At 35.2% G+C, this 20,211-nt stretch overlaps 1 protein-coding gene and 1 long non-coding RNA gene across 18 annotated transcripts in view; both read right to left on the bottom strand.

The window, feature by feature from the left end:
* The window catches only part of ARHGEF9 (Cdc42 guanine nucleotide exchange factor 9), a 179,438-nt gene that overhangs the window by 41,908 nt on the left and 117,319 nt on the right, over nt 1–20,211 (bottom strand). For all 17 annotated transcript variants that reach the window (XM_032255777.1, XM_032255782.1, XM_032255780.1 and 14 more), the window contains one exon: nt 14,851–15,030. In XM_032255777.1, the coding sequence (XP_032111668.1) occupies nt 14,851–15,030 (180 nt within the window). The remainder of the gene's footprint in view (nt 1–14,850; nt 15,031–20,211) is intronic.
* On the bottom strand, nt 327–2,325 carry LOC116535012. Its single transcript, XR_004261998.1, has 2 exons — nt 2,182–2,325; nt 327–1,889 (listed from the first exon to the last, which is right to left on the bottom strand). It is a non-coding gene; the product is annotated as an uncharacterized LOC116535012 (long non-coding RNA).

Consider the following 20,211-nt stretch of genomic DNA (forward strand, 5'->3'; position numbering starts at 1 on the left):
CCACAGCTGCCATGCATGTGCCTGCAGCCAGTCTCTCCAGTAAAGTGTGTGCACAACACTAGCTCTAGTCTCCACCACTGCAGGCTCTTACATCTAGCCAGTGAATACAGAGGTAGAGCTGAGGACCCCAACAGCTCTCATAGCCACTATGAACCTTCTGCAGCTCTTGCCACCAAGGACCATGGCGTTGCCAACTGTATAGATCCTAGCTGCCTGAGCCAACAAGAACTCTTCTTTGGGCTGAATTTGACTGGGGTTCTCTGACCTTTCTGCACCTGGATGTTTTCATCTTTCTACAGATTTGAAGGTCTGGGGCTAATTATTTCTTTAAATAAGCTTTTTTTTTTTTTCTCTCTTTCTCTCTCTCTTCACCTTCTGAAACTCCTGAATTTTACAAATGTTAGCTCTCTGGATTGTGCCCCATAGATCCTGTAGGCTTTCCTCATTCCTTTTCATTCCTTTTTTCTTTTTCTTCTCCGACTGGATGATTTAAAATGATCTGTCTTTGAGTACACTGAAACACATTACAATCAAACTATAAAACATCAAAGACAAAGAAAGACTTATGAAAAGAACAAAAGAAAAGAAGTATATCCCATAGAAAGGGTCCTAATAAGGCTATGAGCAGATTTTTCAGCAGAAACTTTGTATGCCAGAAGACAATGGGATGACATATACAAAGTGTTGAAAGAAAAGTATTTTACCCAGCAAAAATATTCTTCAAAAATGAGAGAAAAATATAGAATTTTCCAGACTAAAGTACCTAGCTAAGGGAGTTTATTACCACTAGACCTGCCTTGCAGGAAATGTTAAAGGAAAACAAAAGCTAAAATTAAAAGGCTGCTAATCAGTAATATAAAAACATATGAAAGTATAAACCTCACTGATAAAGGTGTAATGGTGGTGTGTAAATCACTTATAACTCTAATATAAAGGTTAAAAATTATTAAAAATAACCATAGCTGCATTAACTTGATAAAGGATATACAATATGAAAAGATGTAAACTGTAATAGCAACGATAAAATGGGAAAATTAAAATGCAGAACTTTGGTATGTGACTGACATTAAGTTGTTAATAGTTTATATAAGCCTCATAGTAACCACAAAGGAAGAACCTATGTTAAACATACAAAAGATAAAGATAAATGAATCAAAGTATTCTGCTATAGAAAATAATGAAATCACAAAGAAAAACAATGAAAGGAAAGAAAAAAAGAGCTACAAATCATCCAGAAAATAACTAACAACATGTCAATAGTAAATCCTACCTATCAATAATTACTTTAAATGGTAATGCATTAAATTCTCCAATCAAAGGATATAAAGCACCTGAATGAATTTATTGAAAACAAAACCCAAATATATGTTGCCTACAAGAGAATCATTTCACCTTCAAGGACACCCTAATTGAAGGTGAAGGGATAGAAAAAGATATTTCATGCAAATGGAAACAAAGAGAGAACTATGGTAGCTATACTTGTATCAGACAAAATGGAGGTTAAGTCAAGTCAAAAACTGTCAGTAGAAAAAAAAAGGCCATTATATAATGATAAAGATATCTATTCATCAAGAATATATAATTATCTGTAAATACATATGAATCCAACAGCAGAGCAAATAAATATATAAACAAAATGTTAACAGATCTGAAAGGAGAAATAAACAGCAATACAATCATATTAGGGTACGTTGATATCCTACTTTTTACAAAAGATAGATCATCCAGACAGAAAAGCAATAAGAAAACACTTGACTGAAACTATATATCAAAAAGACCCAACAGACACATATAGAATGTTTCACACCACATGAGCAGAATATACGTTATTCTAATGTAGACATGGATTACTGTCCAGAATAGATCACATGTTATACCACAAAATAAGTCTTTTTTTTTTTTTTTTTTTTGAGACGGGGTTTCGCCCTTGTTACCCAGGCTGGAGTGCAATGGCCCGATCTCGGCTCACCGCAACCTCCGCCTCCTGGGTTCAGGCAATTCTCCTGCCTCAACCTCCTGAGTAGCTGGGATTACAGGCACGTGCCACCATGCCCAGCTAATGTTTTGTATTTTTAGTAGAGACAGGGTTTCACCATGTTGACCAGGATGGTCTCGAACTCTTGACTTCGTGATCCACCTGCCTCGGCCTCCCAAAGTGCTGGGATTACAGGCTTAAGTCACCTTACAAATTTAAGAAGATAGACATCATATTAAGTATCTTTTCTGGCCATGATGATATAAAACTACAAGTCAGTAACAGGAAGAAAACTAGAAAATTCTTAAATCAGTAGAAATTAAACAACATAACCTGGAATAACAAATGGGTCAAAAAAAATTAAAAGGAAAATTAAAAAAATATCTTGAGACAAATAAAATTGAGAAAGCACAACATACCAAAACCTTTGAGATGCAGCACAAAAAGTTCTAAGAGGGATATTGATAGCATTAAAAAAAATGAAAAATAAAATTGGAAGTAAACAATGTCATACCACACCTCAAGGAACTAGAAAAAAATTAACAAACTAGACTCAAAGATAGTAAAAGGAAAAAAATAAAACATCAAAGTAGATATAAATAAGAGAACAGAAAAACTATAGGGAAAAAAAATCAGCAAAACTAAGACTTGGTTTTTAGAAAAAAAAAAAATTAACACACCTTCAGCTAGACTAATGAAGAAAAAGAGAATACAGGTAAACAAAATTAAAAATGAACATGAAGATATTACAAAAGATGTCTCAGAGATGAAAAGGATTACAAGGGACTATTATGAACAATTATATGACAGCAACTTGGAAAAACTAGAGGAAATGAATATATTCCTAGAAATATACAACCTACCAAGATTGAATACAGAAGAAACATAAAGTCTGAACATTAACAAACAGAGAGATTGAAGAGTAATTTAAAATCACCCAACAACAACAAAATCTCAGGACCAGATGACTTCATAACTGAATTCTACCAAACACTCAGATAAGAATTAGAAGCAATCCCTCTTAAACTATTACCAAAAAAAAAAAAAAAAAAGAACTACAGGATATTCCCAAATGATTCTAAAGTCAGACAAAAACACGAGAAAAAAACTACAAGCCAATATCACTAATGATCATAGGTACAAAAATTCTCAATACAATAGTAGCTAGCCAAATTCAGTAAAATATCAAGAAGTCAATATATTATGACCAAGTAGGATTTATTCCTGGGATGCAAATATGGTTTAACAAATCCAAATTAATTATTATGATACATCACATCAGCAAAAGGAATAATCAAAAAACCACATGGTTATTTTAATAAATGCGAGAAAAACTTTCACAAAGTTCAACATCCTTTCGGGATAAAGTATCTTCACAAATTAGGTATTAAAAAGAAACAAGTGGGACTGCAACAAATTAAAAAGCTTCTATGCAGAAAAAAAAATCAACAAAATGCAAAGACAGCCTATGGACTGAGTGAAAATACTTGCAAACTGTATGTCTGATAAATGGTTAATATTCAAAATATTTAAGAAACTAGCATCATTTGACAGCAAAAAACAAACTAAGAAATGTGCAAATAATTTGAATAGACAAATATCCATTCAGAAACCAATTAACCTTGAGCCATATTTTGTGCAATATATAAAAATTACCTCAAAGGGATCATAGGCCTAAATGTAAAAAATGAAACTAAATAACTTCTATTTTTAAAAAGCAGAAAATTGTTATGATTTTGAGTTAGGCGAAGAAAGTAGGAAACAAAAAGCATGATCCATAAAATAAAGCAATAAACTAGATTTCAATAAAGTTAAAAGTTTATGCTTTTCAAGAGATACCCTTAAAACTAAAAATAGAATTACCATTCAATCCAGCAATCCTATTACTTGGTATCGACTTAAAGAAAAATAAATAATTATACTGAAGAAATACTTGCACTTGCATGTTTATTGCACCACCATTCATAATAGCAAAGATAATGAATCAATCTAAGTGTACATCAACAAATGAATGAAGAAAATATGGTACAACTATACAATGGAATGCTATTCTGCCATAAAAACAATGAAATTATGGCATTTGCATCAACATAGATGGAACTAGAGGTCACTGTCTTAAGTAAAATAAGCCAGGCACAAAAAGACAAATATCACATGTTCTCATTTATTTTGTGGGTGCTAAAAATTTTCAACACATGGAGGCAGAGGGTAGAAAAATAACAGAGATTGGGAAGTGTGAGTGGGCAAGAAGGGAGAACATGAAGATAAGTGGGTTAAAGGGTACCAACATAAGATAGAAGAAATAAATTCAATGTTCAATAGTAGAGTAGGATGACTATACTTAAAAACAATGCATTGTATCCTAAAACCTGTCTTGATCACTATGCATTACACATATGTTAAAAATTGCTCACATACTCTATAAATTTGTACAACTTAAAAAGACACAGCTAAGAAAATGAAAGGCTAAGCCACAGACTGGGATATAATCTCTGAAAATAACTTATCTGACAAAGGACTTGTTAACAAAATATATAACTCTCATAACTGAGTAATGTCACCAAAATAGCAGAGTATAAGTTATATAGCTTCACTCTCCTCCACAGAAAACAAAAAAGAACTAGCCACTGCCAAGATTATCAAAACGAATATTCCAGAACTCAATGACTGATGCTGTGAGGCCACAGATAACTGAAAAACTGCAAGGAAAAGGTAAAATACATGGACCTCTGTAACTGTGATGCTCCTTCCCCAAGCTTCTAGGCACTGTGCAGAAAAGCACCCTCAAAATCAAGCTTGCTATACTGAAAAAAGTAAATCAAAGTGTACAGCTAGCTTCCCCACCATCTTACATTCCTTTTCAGAAAAATTATTCATGCCTCAACCTGTAGGAAGCCTCTTGAATGCCTGCAGAGTAAAAAAAAATCACAAAAGCAGCTAGTTAGAAGGTGGGGGTGGGGTTAGCAACACCCAGTGCATGAAACTCAACAGCTTCCCTTTATCTGAACCAAAAAAATACACCAAATTAGAGGTTGTTCAACAGCTATTAGTATTAGTATTTTTTGACAAATCACATTGCAGGGGGCACACTTCACTGTTCTTCTGGAAACAAACCTCTATCTAGCATTCCCACAGAGCAGGGGTATCTTCTTTGGGATTTCTCCCCATCCAGGATAGGTAGCACTTTGAACTTATGAAAGACTATGGCAAATCTGGGCTCAAAGTGCCATCTAGTGTTGAAAAGGAGGCAGTGCTTTCAGGCTAAGGGAACTAAATAATCTGTACAAAACCTCTAGACAGACATACTTTTGAAAGACCAAACCAAGCCAGATAGCGAAGACTGGAATAAAGAACTAATCCTTCAGTGCAAATTCACAGACATATATTCATGAAAAAGAGAAAATAGGAAATCATGACCTTCCCAAATAGACAAAATAAGGAGCCAATGACTGACTTTAATGAGATGATCATGTGTGAGCTCTCAGATCAAGGATACAAAAATAGCAATGTTTAGGAAACTCAGAAAATGCCTATATAACACAAAAAAGCAATTCAGAAATGTATCACAGAAATTTAACAATGAAATTGAAATTTTAAGAAATTAAATCCTAGAGCTGAGAAAAACCATAGTCAAACTGAAAAATGCATGGCATATTCTCAAGAGAGAATTAATCAAGTGGAAGAAAGAATCGGTGAGCTCTAAGACAGTGTTTGAAAATACACAATAAGAAGAGAAAAAAAATGACAAAAATGAAGAATGCAAACAAGATCCAAGGGATAGCCTCAAAAGACCAAGTCTGAGAGTCATTGGCTTTAAAGAGGATGCTGAGAAAGAACAAAAGATAGAACACTTATTCAAAGTAATAACAACAGAGACTTTTCCACACTTAAGAAAGATATAAATATCCAGGTACAGGGTTAAAGACCACCAAACATGTTCAACCTAAATAAGATTACACTAAGGCACATAATAATCAAACTCTCAAAGGTAAGCAACAAAGAGGGGAATATTAAAAGCAGCAAGAGACAAGAAGCAAATAACATATAAAGGAGTTTCTGTTCCTCTGGTACCAGACTTTTCAGTGTAAGTCCTATAGGGCAGGAGAGACTTGGGCAACATACTCAAAGTACCAAATGAAAAACAACAACAACAAACAAACAAAAAAACCTGCCATAAATACTGTACCCAGCAGAGCCATCCTTCAAACATAAAGGAGAGATACAGACTTTCCCAGACAAAAGATGAGGGAATTCATCAACAGAAGATTTGTCTTACATGAACTGCTAAAACCAGTTGCTCAATCTTAAAGAAAAGAACAGTGACATGCAACAAGAAAATATCTGAAATTATAAAATACACTGGTAAATGTATACAGACAAATTCAGAATAAAGTATACAGACAAATATTGCATCATGGTGTGTAAACCACTCATAGCTTTAGTATTAAGACTAAAAATAATCTATCAAAAATAATGACAATTTATTAAGGTCAGCCTCGCCAACATGGTGAAACCCTTTTTCTACTAAAAAATACAAACATTAGCTGGGTGTGGTCGCAATGCCTGTAATTCCACCTACTCAGGAGGCTGAGGTAGGAGAATCGCTTGAATTCAGGAGGCGGAGGTTGCAGTGAGCCGAGATTGCACCCCTGCACTCCAGCCTGGGAGACAGTGCAAGACGCCATGTAAAAAAAAAGGAGGGGGGGCAATTTATTAAGGGATAAGCAATATAAAAAGATGTAAACTGAGATAAGGAAATAGTTAAAATGTGGAAGTAATGGACTTAAATTGTAGAGATATTAGTTTTCTGTTTATTTTCTTTTTGATCAAAGTTGAGTTGTCATCAGTTTATAATAACTTGTTATGACTATAAGATGTTCTAAACCCCATCATAACCACAAAGCAAAAACCTGTAAAAGATACACTTTCAAAAGTCAAAGAATTAATACATACCACCAGAGAAAAATCACTAAACTACAAAGGAAGACAGTAATAAAATAATGGAAGAGAGGAGTTATAAAAGAATCAGAAAATAGTAACAAAATAGCAGTAGTAAGTCCTTACCTTTCAAATAACATTTAATGTAAATGGGACTAAATTCTCCAATTAAAAGACAGAGTGGCTAAATGGATTTAAATAAAAACAACATCCAACTATATGCTGCCAACAAGTTCACCTCTTTAAGTGAATTTCCAGTGAAAAGACACATATACACTAAAAGTGAATGGACAGAAAAAGGTATTGCATATATATATATAAACCACGAAAGAGATGCAGTGGCTACACATATGTCATATGAAATAGACTTTAGGTCATAAACTGTAAGAAGAGACAAAGAATATCATTATATAATGATAAATGGGTCAATTCAGCTAGAGAATATAACAATTATAAATTCACATGCACCCAACACTAGGCATCCAAATATATACAGCAAATATCATTTTTTTTCAATTTTACTTTAAGTTCTGGGGTACATGTCCAGATCTTGCAGGATTGTTACATAGGTATACACACGCCATGACGGTTTGCTGCCTCCATCCCCCCGTCACCTACATTAGGTATTTCTCCTAATGTTATCCCTCCCCAATCTCCCCTCACCGTTATCCGTCCCCTAGTCCCCCACCCCCCAACAGACCCCAGTGTGTGATGTTCCCCTCCCTGTGTCCACGTCTTCTCATTGTTCAACACCTACTTATGAGTTAGAAACAGCAGTGCTTGGTTTTCTAGTCTTGTGTCAGTTTGCTGAGAATGATGGTTAAATATTAGTAGATTTAAAGGGAGAAATAGACTACAACACAATAATAATGTGGAAATTCAACACCCGGTTCTAGCAACGAACAGATCACCCAGACAAGATTTCAACAAAGAAATACTGAATTTCAGTTGCACTATAGACCATATGTACTTAATTGAAAATAACAGAACATGTCATCCAACTGCTGCAGAATACACATTTTTCTCACCAACATATAGAACATTCTCGAAAATAGACCATATGTTTGGCCATAAAACAAGTCCCAACAAATTTGAAAAGGTCAAATTCATATCAAGTGTCTTTTCTGACCACAATGAAATAAAATTAGAAATTGGTAACAAGAGAAACTTAAGAAACTGTATAAATACACAGAAATTAAATACATTGCTCCTGAATGATCAGTGGTCAATACAAAATTCTTGTAAAAAATTGAAGTTTCTTAAAACAAATGAAAATGGAAACATAAGATACTAAAGCCTATGAGATACAGCAAATGCTGTACAAAGAGCGAATTTTATGGCAATAGAAGCTTTCATCAAAAAAAGAAAGGCTTCAAATAAACAATCTAGCAAGGCATTTCAAAGAATTAGGAAGGCTAGAACAAACCAACCCCAAAGTTAGTAGAAGGAAATAAATAACAAAGATCAGAGGAGAAATAAATGAAACTAAGGCTGACAAACACAAAAGATCAATGAAATGAAAAGTTGTTTTTTTTTTATTTAAAAAGACACACAATCAACAAACTGTTAGCTAGACTAAGAAAAAAAGAAAGAATACCCAAATAAATAAAATCAGAGGTAAAAAGGGAGAATATAACTGATATCACAAAAATACAAAGGATCATTAGCAAGAATATGAACAACTACATGCAAACAATTTGGAAATGGATAAATTCCTGAATACATACAACCAAGATTGAATATGTACCAAGATTGAACCATGAATAAACAGGAAACCTGTACAAACCAATAACAAATAACAAGATCAAAGCTGTAATAAAAAGTATCTCATTAAAGAAAAGCCAAGGACCTTATGATTTCACTGCTGAATTCCATCCAACATTTAAAAAAGAACTGATACCAATTCAATGAAAGTTATTTCAAAAAAAGTGAAGAGGAAGAATATTTCAAACTTATTCTATGAGGCCAGCATTATCCTGGTCCCCAAACCAGGATAATAATAATAATAAAAAAATCAAAAAAAGAAAACTACCAGCTAATATTACTGATGAACATAGATGCAAAAATCCTCAACAAAATACTAGCAAATTGAATTAAACAACATGTTAAAAAGATCATCCACCATGACCAAGTGGGTCTCATCCCAGGGACACAATGTTGGATCAACATATACAAATCAATAATTGTGATACATTATAGTAACAGAACCAAGGACAAAACCTATATGATCACTTCAATAGATTCTGAAAAACCATTTCATAAAATTCAGAATTCCTCCATGTTAAAAAGATGATAAACTGAGTACAGAGGAATATACATCAAAATAATAAAAACCATATATCACAAACCCACGGCTAACATCATACTGAACAGGAAAAAAATTGAAAGCCTTTCCTTCAAGATCTAGACCAAGACAAGAATGTCCACTTTTACCATTTATGTTCAGCTTAGTACTGCATGTCCTAGCCAGAGAAATTTAGGCAAGAGAATGAAATAAAGGGCATTCATATTAAAAAGGAAAGAAATCAAATTATCCTTGTTAGTACATAATATAATCTTATATTTAAAAAAACCTAAAGACTACACACACACATGAAATGCAGGAAACAATCAACAAATTCAGTAAAGTTGCAGGATATAAAATCAAGATACAAAAAGCAGTTGCATTTCTGTTTGTCAATAGTGAACAATCTGAAAAAGAAACCAAAAAAGAAATCCCATTTAAAAATAACTACAAAAAAAGAATAAATTTAACCACAGAAGTGAAAGATATCTAGAATAAAAACTAAAAAGCACTGCTGAAAGAGACTGATAACTACCCACAAAAAGGGAAATATATCCCATATTGATGGATGGGAAGAATTAATATTGTTAAAATGTACTGTCTAAAACAATCTACAGATTAAATGCAACTAATTAATATTAAATTAATATTGTTGAATTAATATTGCTAAAATATACTACCTAAGGCAATCTACAGATTAAATGCAATCTCTACCAAAACACCAATGACATTCACCACAGAAACGGGAAAAAAAAAATCCTAAGGTTCATATGGACCCACAAAAGACCCAGAATAGCCAAAGCAATCCTGAGCAAAAAGAACAAAGCTGGAGCCACCACACTACCTAACTTCAAAATATACTACAAAGCTATAGTAACCAAAACAGCATGGTACTGGAATAAAAACTGACACATAGACCAATTGAACAGAATAGAGAATCCCAAAATATATCCATGCATTTACAGTCAATTCATTTTCAATAAAGACACCAAGAACATATAGAGGAGAAAGGACAGGCTCTTCAATTTATTTTCTTGTATAAACTGGATGTCCATATGCAAAAGAATAAAACTAGACCCCTATCTCTCACCATATGAAAAAAATAAAATCAAAATGGATAAATGACTTAAATGTAAGACTTGAAACTATAAAACTACTAGAATAAAACATTGGAAAAGTGCCTCAGGTAATGTATATGGGCAAAGACTCTATTGAGTAATACCTCAAAAGCACAGATAACAAATGCAGAAATACCCAAATGGGATTATATCAAGCTAAAAATCTTCTGTATAGCAAAGGAAGCAGTCAACAGAGTGAAGTAACAACAAACAGAATGAGAGAAAATATTTGCCAACTGTCCATCTGACAAAAAATTAATAGCCAAAATATATAAGTGACTCAAACAACTCAATAACAAAAAAACACAAATAATCTGATGTAAAAGTAGGCAAATGCTCTGAACAGACATTTCTTAAAAGAAGACATACACATGGCCAATAGATATATGAAACATGCCCAAAATCATTAATCACCAGGGAAATGAAAATCAAAGTCACAAGAACATATGTTACCCCAGTTAGAATGGTTATTATCAAAAATACAAAAAATAAATGCTAAAGAAGATGCAGAGGACAGAGAACTCTCATACGCTGCTGATGGGAATATAAATTAGTACAGCCATTATGAAAAACGGTATGGAAAACTAAACATAGAAGTACCATATGATCCACCAGTCCCACTGCTGGGTATTATATATATTCAAAATAAGAAAAATCAATATATCAGAAGAGATATTTACATTCCTATGTTTATCAGAGCCCTATTCACAATAGCCAAGATAAGGAATGAACCTAAATGCCCACTGATGGATGAATGGATAACGAACATGTGCTGTATTTACACAGTGGAATATTATTTAGCTATAAAAAGGAAATCCTGTCATTTGCAGCAACATGGATGGAACTGGAAGACAATATGTCAATTGAAATAAGCCAGGTACAGAAAGACAAATATCACATGTTTTCACTCATATGTGAGTAGGGGTTATAAAAGTTGATCTTATGGAGCTGGAGAGTATAGTAGTAGTTACCAGAAGTTAGGAAGGTTGTGGGGAGAGAAGGATGAAGAGGGGTTAGTTAATGGATATAAAACTACGGTTATGTAGAAGAAATAAGTTCTGGTGTTTGATATCACAGCAGTTAATAATAATTAATTGTATATTTCAAAACAGTTATAATAATTATAAAAATAATTACAGTTAACAATAATTAATTGTATGTTTCAAAATAGCTAAAAGATTTGGAATGCTCCCAACACAAATAAATGATAAATGTTTGAGATGATGGCTATCCCAATTACTCTGATCTAATCATTACACATTGTATTCATGTACCAAAATACCACACGTACCCCATAAATAGGTAAAATTATTTTGTATTAATTTTTAATAAAAAAGAACTCTCAAAACTAAACAATAACAAAACAAACAATACACTTAAAATGGGAAAAATACATGAACAGACATTTCACCAAAGTTTTTATATAGATGACAAATAAACACCTGAAAATAATGCTCAACATCACTATCCATTGGAAATGCAAATTAAAATTACAATGACATACCACTACACACTTACATGTTAGGATGGCTAAAATAAAAAAAAAAAAATAGTGATTGGTCAGGCACAATGGCTCATGCCTGTAATCCCAGCCAGCACTTAGGGAGGCCAAAGCAGGCAGATCACTTGAGGTCTGGAGTTTGAGACCAGCCTGATCAACATGGTGAAATCCCATCTCTACTAAAAAGACAAAAACTATCCAGATGTAATGGTGCACACCTGTAATCCCAGCTACTTGGGATAATGAGGCAGGAGAATTTCTTGAACCCAGGAGGCGGACGTTGCCCCAAGCCAAGATAGCACCACTGCGCTCCAGCCTGGGTGACAGAGCGAGATTCAATCTCAATTAAAAAAAACAATAATAATGATAATATCAAGTGCTGACAACCATGTGCAGTAATTGGAACTCTTATGTATTTGTAGTGAAAATGAAAAATGGTACAGAAACTTTGGAAAACAGTTTGGCATTATCTAATAAGTTAAAATATCTACCATACAACCTAGCAACCCCAATCCTAACTTATTCTCAAAAAAGTCTTGTACTAGAATGTTCATTAGAGTTCAAAACTGGAAACAACCCAGATATCTATTAATTGGTGAATAGGTGGTATATCCACTAAGCAATAAAAAGAATAAACTAATGATATATGCAAAAACATGGATGGATATCAAAGGCATTATGTTAAATAAAAGAAGCTAAACGCAAAAGATTATATACTGTATGGTTGCATGTATATGACATTCTAAAAAAAAGGAAAATTTCAAATAAAAAGATCAGTGTTTGCCAGTGGCCAGGAGTAGGGGCACAGATTGTTTGCAATGCTAGGATAAGAGAACTTTATGAAGTTATAGAAATGTCCTATATTTTGATTATTATGGTAGTTACACAACTATCTACATTTGTTAAAATTCCTTAAAGCATACACTTAAAATCACTTAAAATCAATTAATCTTACTGTATGTAAATTATATCTAAGTAACGCTGATAAAAATGAAACTCTAGAATTAATAAAAAGGTAAACAATCTATTTTTTAAGAAAAAATATTAAAAAAGATAACACACTGTGATTAGGTGGGGTCTATCTCAGTAATACAATGTTCATTTAACATATGAAAATCATTCAATCCAAATTCACTTCATTAATGGATTAAAGGTAAAAGTATCTGATCATTTCTAAACATCAGTGATTCTTTTATGTCCCCCAGGGGACACAGGTCAATGTCTGGAGACATTTTTGGTTGTCACAACTGGGTAGCAGGGTATTGCTACAGACATCTAGTGGCTAGAGACCAGGAATGCTGTTAAACATCCCACAATGTACGGACGGCCCCCAGTTGAGAACCACTATTCTATTCTACTTTCCCCACTTATACTATGTTTCTGATCTATGTTGCTGTAAGGTACATACATCTAGTCTTCTGTTTCTTGCTACATAATACCTCACAATAAGTAACCCCCATCCACTTACTATGTCTCTGATGACAAATTCCTAGGTTGCTTCTAACTGTACTCCATCATATATGACACTGCCATGCAATCAACAACAGCCTTGTATGTGATCCCTTGTGGACTTCTGTAAGAGTTTCTCTAGGATATACATTCAGGAATGGAACCAGCAGGTCATGCATATGCTTAACATTTATAAATACTACTCAGGTGCTTTCTAGAAAGGCTGAATGAGTGTACACACCATGCAGAAAAGAATGATCATATCAGGCCTGAAACTGCTATTCTTAGAAATACCTGCTGGAAATATTTCCCCTTGACTGGCATCTTCAAATTTGGTTCTCAAGAGGGTTTCCCATCATTACCTGATAAGAGTGGCTCACTGTGTCCAGACTGCCTGTACAATGTGGCTTATGCCAAATACCTGCTTTCCTTCTGGGAATCTGTAATTTTAGTATACATTAGGCAGAGGGTGTCTACATGATAAGCCCACAACAAGAACCTTGGACATAGAGTCTCTAATGAGTTTTCTTGGCAGACAACATTTTACATGTGTTGTCACAACTCATTCCTAGGGGATTTATGTACATCCTGTGTGACTCCACAGACTCCTGAAATCTTGTGGCTGGTTTCCTCTGTACTTTGCCCCACGTGCCTTTTCCATTTGCCGATTTTACTTTGAATCATTTTGCTATATAAATCATAGCTATGAGTATAACCATATTCTGAGTCCTAAACCATATTCAATATAACAATATTATGAGTCCAAATCACTGAACATAAGAGTGATCTTAGGGAACCCATCTCAACACAAAGTCTCATAAGCAAAGCAGGAAAATTTCCAAAAAGACTTACTTTTAGCTGCATGCTTTTGTGTGTCATTTGAATTTTATATTATGTGCACATATCAAATCTTTAAAAAGAAATACTTTATTAAAAGGGGAAAGTGTTGTCAAAACAACTTGGTTGCCTATGAATGAGGCTCAGATGATGTCAGACAACCCGAGAGATCATACAGTGTAACCTCACATTCCAGATGAACAAACCAAAGCCCTTGAGGGACTCGTCCAAAGTAACCCAGACAGACATTACAGATACAGGACTCAAATCCTCACTGTCCTGTTTCCCAGAGACCCTTCCTCTAAGTCCATGTGTTCTTTGCTTATATTTGTCACTTCTCCTACTCTAGTGTCCTTCCCATAAATGCCCTGCAGGGACCTACTTTCTTGCTAACCATGGTCTTATTTCTCAGTTTCCTGGATTCCCTGTGCAATGAATATCTTGAGTTCCAAAATACTGAGTCTCATGGAAACTTAACAGAAACAGAAAAGGGAAGCTGAAGAAAAATCCTACTGTCAAGAAGGAAAGGGAGAGGGGAGGAGAATGGTAAAGAAGGAGATTCTTAGGGCAAATCGCAGCACTTTTCTAAGTCATTATATCCTGGCTAGAGACCGGGGTCAAAATAAGGGCCAGAGAGTAACCCATCCCCCATTGGACAAAGTAGCTGAAAAGAACCAGACAGCTCAAATGGTCCCTCCTTGTTTCCTAACGCCTCTTAAAATCCTCCCTATATGGATAAGGTACTTACATGCTCTAGGAAGCAGGGTCCTATCTCGCTGAGGTGGGGGTCATCATTATTATACTGTTTCTCCAGGTCTCTCACAAAGCCCATCTGAAATCTGTAGATATCTTCAATGTTCCCAAAGATTATCTTCAGTTGCTCATCGCTGAACATGTCCCTTCTTTTCCGGCACTGCTTCAGATAGCCCTGAAGACAAAGGAAAAGCCTAGGCTGAGGAGGTTCTTGACTTACAGAGGGCTTTACACTTCCTAAGCACTTAGGAGCCTCATTCTGGTTCCATGAAGTAGTCATGGAATAATTATTTCCATTTTTCATATGAGGAAACTGAGGTTTACAGAAGGAAGTCATTCCCCCAGTGAGTAATTAGGAAGGCTGGATTGCCAGCAAAGGTCTTAAGAGTGTAAAGACTCCAGAGTACAGCGCTTTTCCCTCCATCCTCTATGAAGAAGACCCCAAAAGTCAAATATCCCTTTCCAAGAAGCTGGTTGAGCACATTTTCACATGTCTTATTAGCTACCGGTTTAGCTGGATCCATTTATATCTCTAAGGTCCTATTCCTTATAGGACCAACCCAAAGGTCTTAATAACACTGACAAAAATTTGGGAACCGAGGCCAGAACAGGAAAACAACCCATAAGGAAACAGTAATTGACAAAACCCAACCATTTCTTTTTTTAAAAAAGAATTTCCTCATGAACTTTAATGTCAGGAAATAACTAGGAATAATTGTTGTTTATCATTTTAGACTTTCTCTGTTGTGTACATCAAAACATACATACGATCTTTTCTTAGACATTCACGTTTCACATACAGTACTTTAAGAAAATGCATTTATACTATTCACATTATGCAAATATCTGCTAAATCATTTCTCAAAGCAAATGTCTCAACTATCTAAGGTACAGTAGCTGTCCAGGAGTGACCATTTAGATGAGCTCAGTCAACAAGCCTATGTGTGCCTGGGCGTGATATTTCTAACAGAGCAGGTTTTTAGTAGACATTTGTAAATAAATGGACACATTAATACAGATAGCCACTAATGAAAGAGAAGAAAGGATGAAAGAGATTTTTGGTCTAGTAAGAAAGCACTGGGGTAACATAAACCAGACTCATGGCATACTGTAAGTCAGGACAAAGACAGCCCCAATCTAAACTGCATCTTCCATTTTGAACCTACTATCATGGATTTTCACTTGATAGTTACTACCCTCATTAGAAATCAGTAGCACATAAAAATGTTCTTGGTGAGGATAAATTATGGTAGTTTGCTTTCATCTAAAAGCTAAGTGAAATTATCTTCACACTTTTTTAAGTGTTGAGCCCCTAAGGAAAAGTTTTACAGTGACTGATTTGCCACCTATAGTCCTGTCCCTATCCTCAGTTTGTCTCCCTTAACACAGCTACCAATGAGGTCATCTGGGAACACTCCAAGAAGATGCTCATCCCTGGCTTCAATGCCTTTTAATGATCCCCTACAACAATATCACTTCCCTTATCTGTTCTCACTCTCCAATTTAGCCATTAATTTATGTGTATCCTTACACAGTTGGCAAATTAATAGTCTACGCCTGTGTTGACATCTGTTTAACTGACAATTTGTGCCCTCAATGACTGACATGTTGAAATTTTCCTGCATTCTTTCGTATGCAATTTTTGACCAGGAAGAATATGCTCTCTATTCTCAGGGCACCCTTTTGGCTCCACTACCTTTACAGAGGTAGCTCCCCAAAGTCTGTCTCTCTAGAAAGCATTACATTGACTACCAGAAAGAATGGCAATAAATACCTGTAGGCCCTTCCCTGCCTTATATGTAATTCCCAGAGCCTAGTATGTCTGGGGTGGTTTGAGCCTGTGTGTCTGTCTGTCTGTCTGTCTGTCTCTCTTTCACTCTACTATCTTTGGAAGTCTTAGCTACAATAGAGCAGACAGAGCAGCGAGCATGTCATCTCAACATTAAATGGGAGCAGAGGCTTCCTTACCCCTTCTCACACTTTTTTTTTTTTCCCTAAGACAGGCTGAGGAGCACAGCTGGGGGAAAAATAGTAACAGTGGCACATTCAATATGTTACTTCTGGCTAAGCAATAGGTACTGATGAGTGACCACAATGGGAGAAAGAAGAGGCCAGCCTAGATAGCTCATTTATCTCCTGATAATCCAGTTCAGAAAATATTTAATAGTTGTGTCCACTACTCCCATTTGAAAAGTCTCAGGGAAGAAACAAAACACCATAAAATCCCCAAAATTCAACAAGGATTCTAGAGGTCAACATCAGCATAAAATATAACAGAAAAAAATAAGAGAGTGGTCTCAGGAAAAGAGAATGAATAGAGATTTAAGTCCAACTTCCTAATTCCCTAAATATGTTACTTACTGACACTCTTAAGGACGTCATTTTCTTTCTATTATATTATGTATGCTGTGGCAGGGGATTTATTAGGGAGAATGCTCACGAGACGGTAGAACCCCAGAATGTTTTATCAACTCTTCTTTTTAAAGCTAACGTTAGATTATAAGTATATAACGGTACATTTAGCTTGATGAAATAGCACATAGCAATTAAAATGATAATTAGGAAGACTGTGTAAAAACATGGAAAAGTGTTTATGATACAATGTTAAAAAGCAGAACATGAAATGGTATAAAAGTGTGATTATAACTCTGTAAATATATATACATATGGACAGATTTGAAGGGATTATGCAAAAGTGCAAATAATTCTGTTACAGTTGATAGATTCTGGCTGATTTTGTTCCTATTTTTAAACTTCCCCTAATGCTGTTTTTTAATTGTCTTCATGATTAAAATGGGATAAAAGTCTTTGCCAGAGAGTGTAAAGAAAAGAAAATACAGCTATAAGAAGTCTGCCAGGAATGAAATATTATCAAGGAAAGAGGAGTGAAGACCCAATGTCTTCTCAAGATCTCCTGCAGCCCTAATGTCTAAGATACTCACTTGCTAATAATACAAATAATAGATGTAAACTGCCCTTATCAAAAACATAAGTGAGGAGACAAGAATATGGGAGTAGTTGGATAACCCCCAAATGTCACCCTCAACCTCTATACCACACAAGCTTCTGGAAAAATAAAAGCCAGGAGAAAGGACCAGTTCTCTGGAGTCTTGCTTTTGTATTCCTTTTTTTTGGCTGGCCTGACGGCTATCAAATTTTCCACATCAGTGATGAACAGAGGGTAGGATTAGGCGGTCAATCAATACTTGACTCCTCTTATTCAGTCATTTTTGAAGGTATGTAAGCTTAAGATGAGTTGGCAGTGAAAATGTGATTGCCAAAAAACCTAATACCATTTTCTGTCAGAAAAAAGAAGAAACATATTGAGAGGCAAAAATGGGAGAGGTAATTGGAAGGTAGTCATACCACTGCAGGAAAGCAGAATTAAATTCTGAGTCCACCCTCTTTTCAGAGGAACACCAAGAGAATAGCACACAACCAGAGGAGAGTGAGCAGGGTAGAGAAGGGCCTGAAAAGCAACATCATGAAGAATGATGGAAGAAATAAGATGTATTTATCCTAGATAAGACTCAGGGCCCTTATTTTATCCTAGATAAGACCTGTTCACAGGGCAGGGGGAACAGAAGGGGTCTGTGGCTCTTACTGGCAGGTATGCTTTGAATACTCTTTGACTCCATCTCAATGGTAACAGGGAACAGGGTACTATAGCTCAAGGGAGGCAGTTTCCCAGAGCCTCACCTCTGTCTCCTAGGAGTAAAGTGGGCATGGGTGGGAAGGTAGGCCAAAGAGTAGCTAAATGTGGGTATTATCAAATCAGTCACAATTGGCACAAATTAGCCCTGGCATTGTTACGGTAACAACAAGGAAAGCTGCCCATCTATTTCACTTTGTTCTTAAACCCACCAGGGCTGATCTACAAGTTAAGACCTAGTGCAAAGATCTAGAAGTAATGCATTGATTTGGGATATAAACAATACCCAAGATCTCCAGAAAAGATCTTAAAAACTACCAGGAAATAGGGTGAACCAAAGAGCCTCTGGATCACCCAGGGTTTAGGAAATTCTTTAGGGAAGGGCCCTCACAAAAAGTTTAGACCTCAGTGTCTCTGTCTCTAAAATGAAAACATCAAAAAAGATTTCCATGGATCCTTTCAGCTCTGACATTCTAGTGATTTCATACATCTAATTTTTGCCTGGAACCTGAGGCCTAAAGGGAGACCTGACAAACATCTTGAAGATTTTTTAAAGAAAATTAGGAGACAATGACCATGGTTATTATTCAGTGCCACATCCTCAAAGTTTAACAGAGTATCTGGCATATAGTTGCTGCTCAGTTATTTGTTGACTAAATGCTAAATAATTAGTTCTCCCCATGCTGGTGATAATCAAAGGTAAATCAGAAGCAGAATGTTCAAATTGGTGGTTTTCTTTTATTTCCTTCTTCCCTTCTTTGGGATAGGAAACCCATTCTTCAAATGAAATAAAAAGCTATTTAAAAACAAGAGAAGAAAGAAGATAACTGCAACATGGAAAAGTGACAAGGAGTTAATATCTAGAATACACAAGTAACTCTTTTAAATCAGCAAGAAAACTATAAGAAACTCCACGAAAATGCGCAAAGAAGAGAAACAAGGCACAGAATGCCCAGATTGAATGAGCAGGTAGGGCCTACTGCAGGTAGAAACCCCTGGGCTTGTCATTTTAGACTGACTAGCTGACTCACATTACTCTTTTATACAATGTGTTATCATTTTCTATGTGCCAAGATGTAAAGACTATTGGGAAGTATTGAGATAGGCAATTTGTAAAAGGGAAAACTCAAATGTCTAAAAAGTTTGAAAACCTCAGGCTTAAACATACCAAATGGAAATGACTTGAAGCTACAGCATGCCTAAGGAAGAATTTCTTGATAGTGAATGGTATGACCACTAATACAGATGAGTGAGGAAAGCTAGGCTAGCTTCTCTGGAAGCATCTAAAGATAGAATTTATTTCATAGGTATCAGATGGCTGAGATTATCTTCCTCAAGAAAAAACAGACAAGACAGCTTTATAAACCATCTAGCTCTGCTTACTCTTGCCTCAGTTTTCTTGATTGTACTTTGAGTTATAAGGTTAAGAAGCAATATCACAAATTGTTGGTCAAGGTGATCTAGAACTAAACCGAAGGTATTTTATATCACAGTCTGGGTTTAGAAAGAAGAATGTAATCTGCAGAGAACTCATTTGAAAAGAGTATTTCTCTTACTGACCTCACTGAATAATTTCACTGGAAAATCATCTTATTTCCTACTTCATTTGTAAAAAGGTGTTGTGACTTAAAAGTTTGTACATAACCAGAACCAAAGATGAAAACCACATGATTGTGTCAATAGATGGAGAGAAGGCCTTCGACT

This window comes from Sapajus apella, unplaced genomic scaffold, assembly GCF_009761245.1.
Source record: "Sapajus apella isolate SASKATOON/1434 unplaced genomic scaffold, GSC_monkey_1.0 scaffold91, whole genome shotgun sequence".
Lineage (NCBI taxonomy): Eukaryota > Metazoa > Chordata > Mammalia > Primates > Cebidae > Sapajus > Sapajus apella.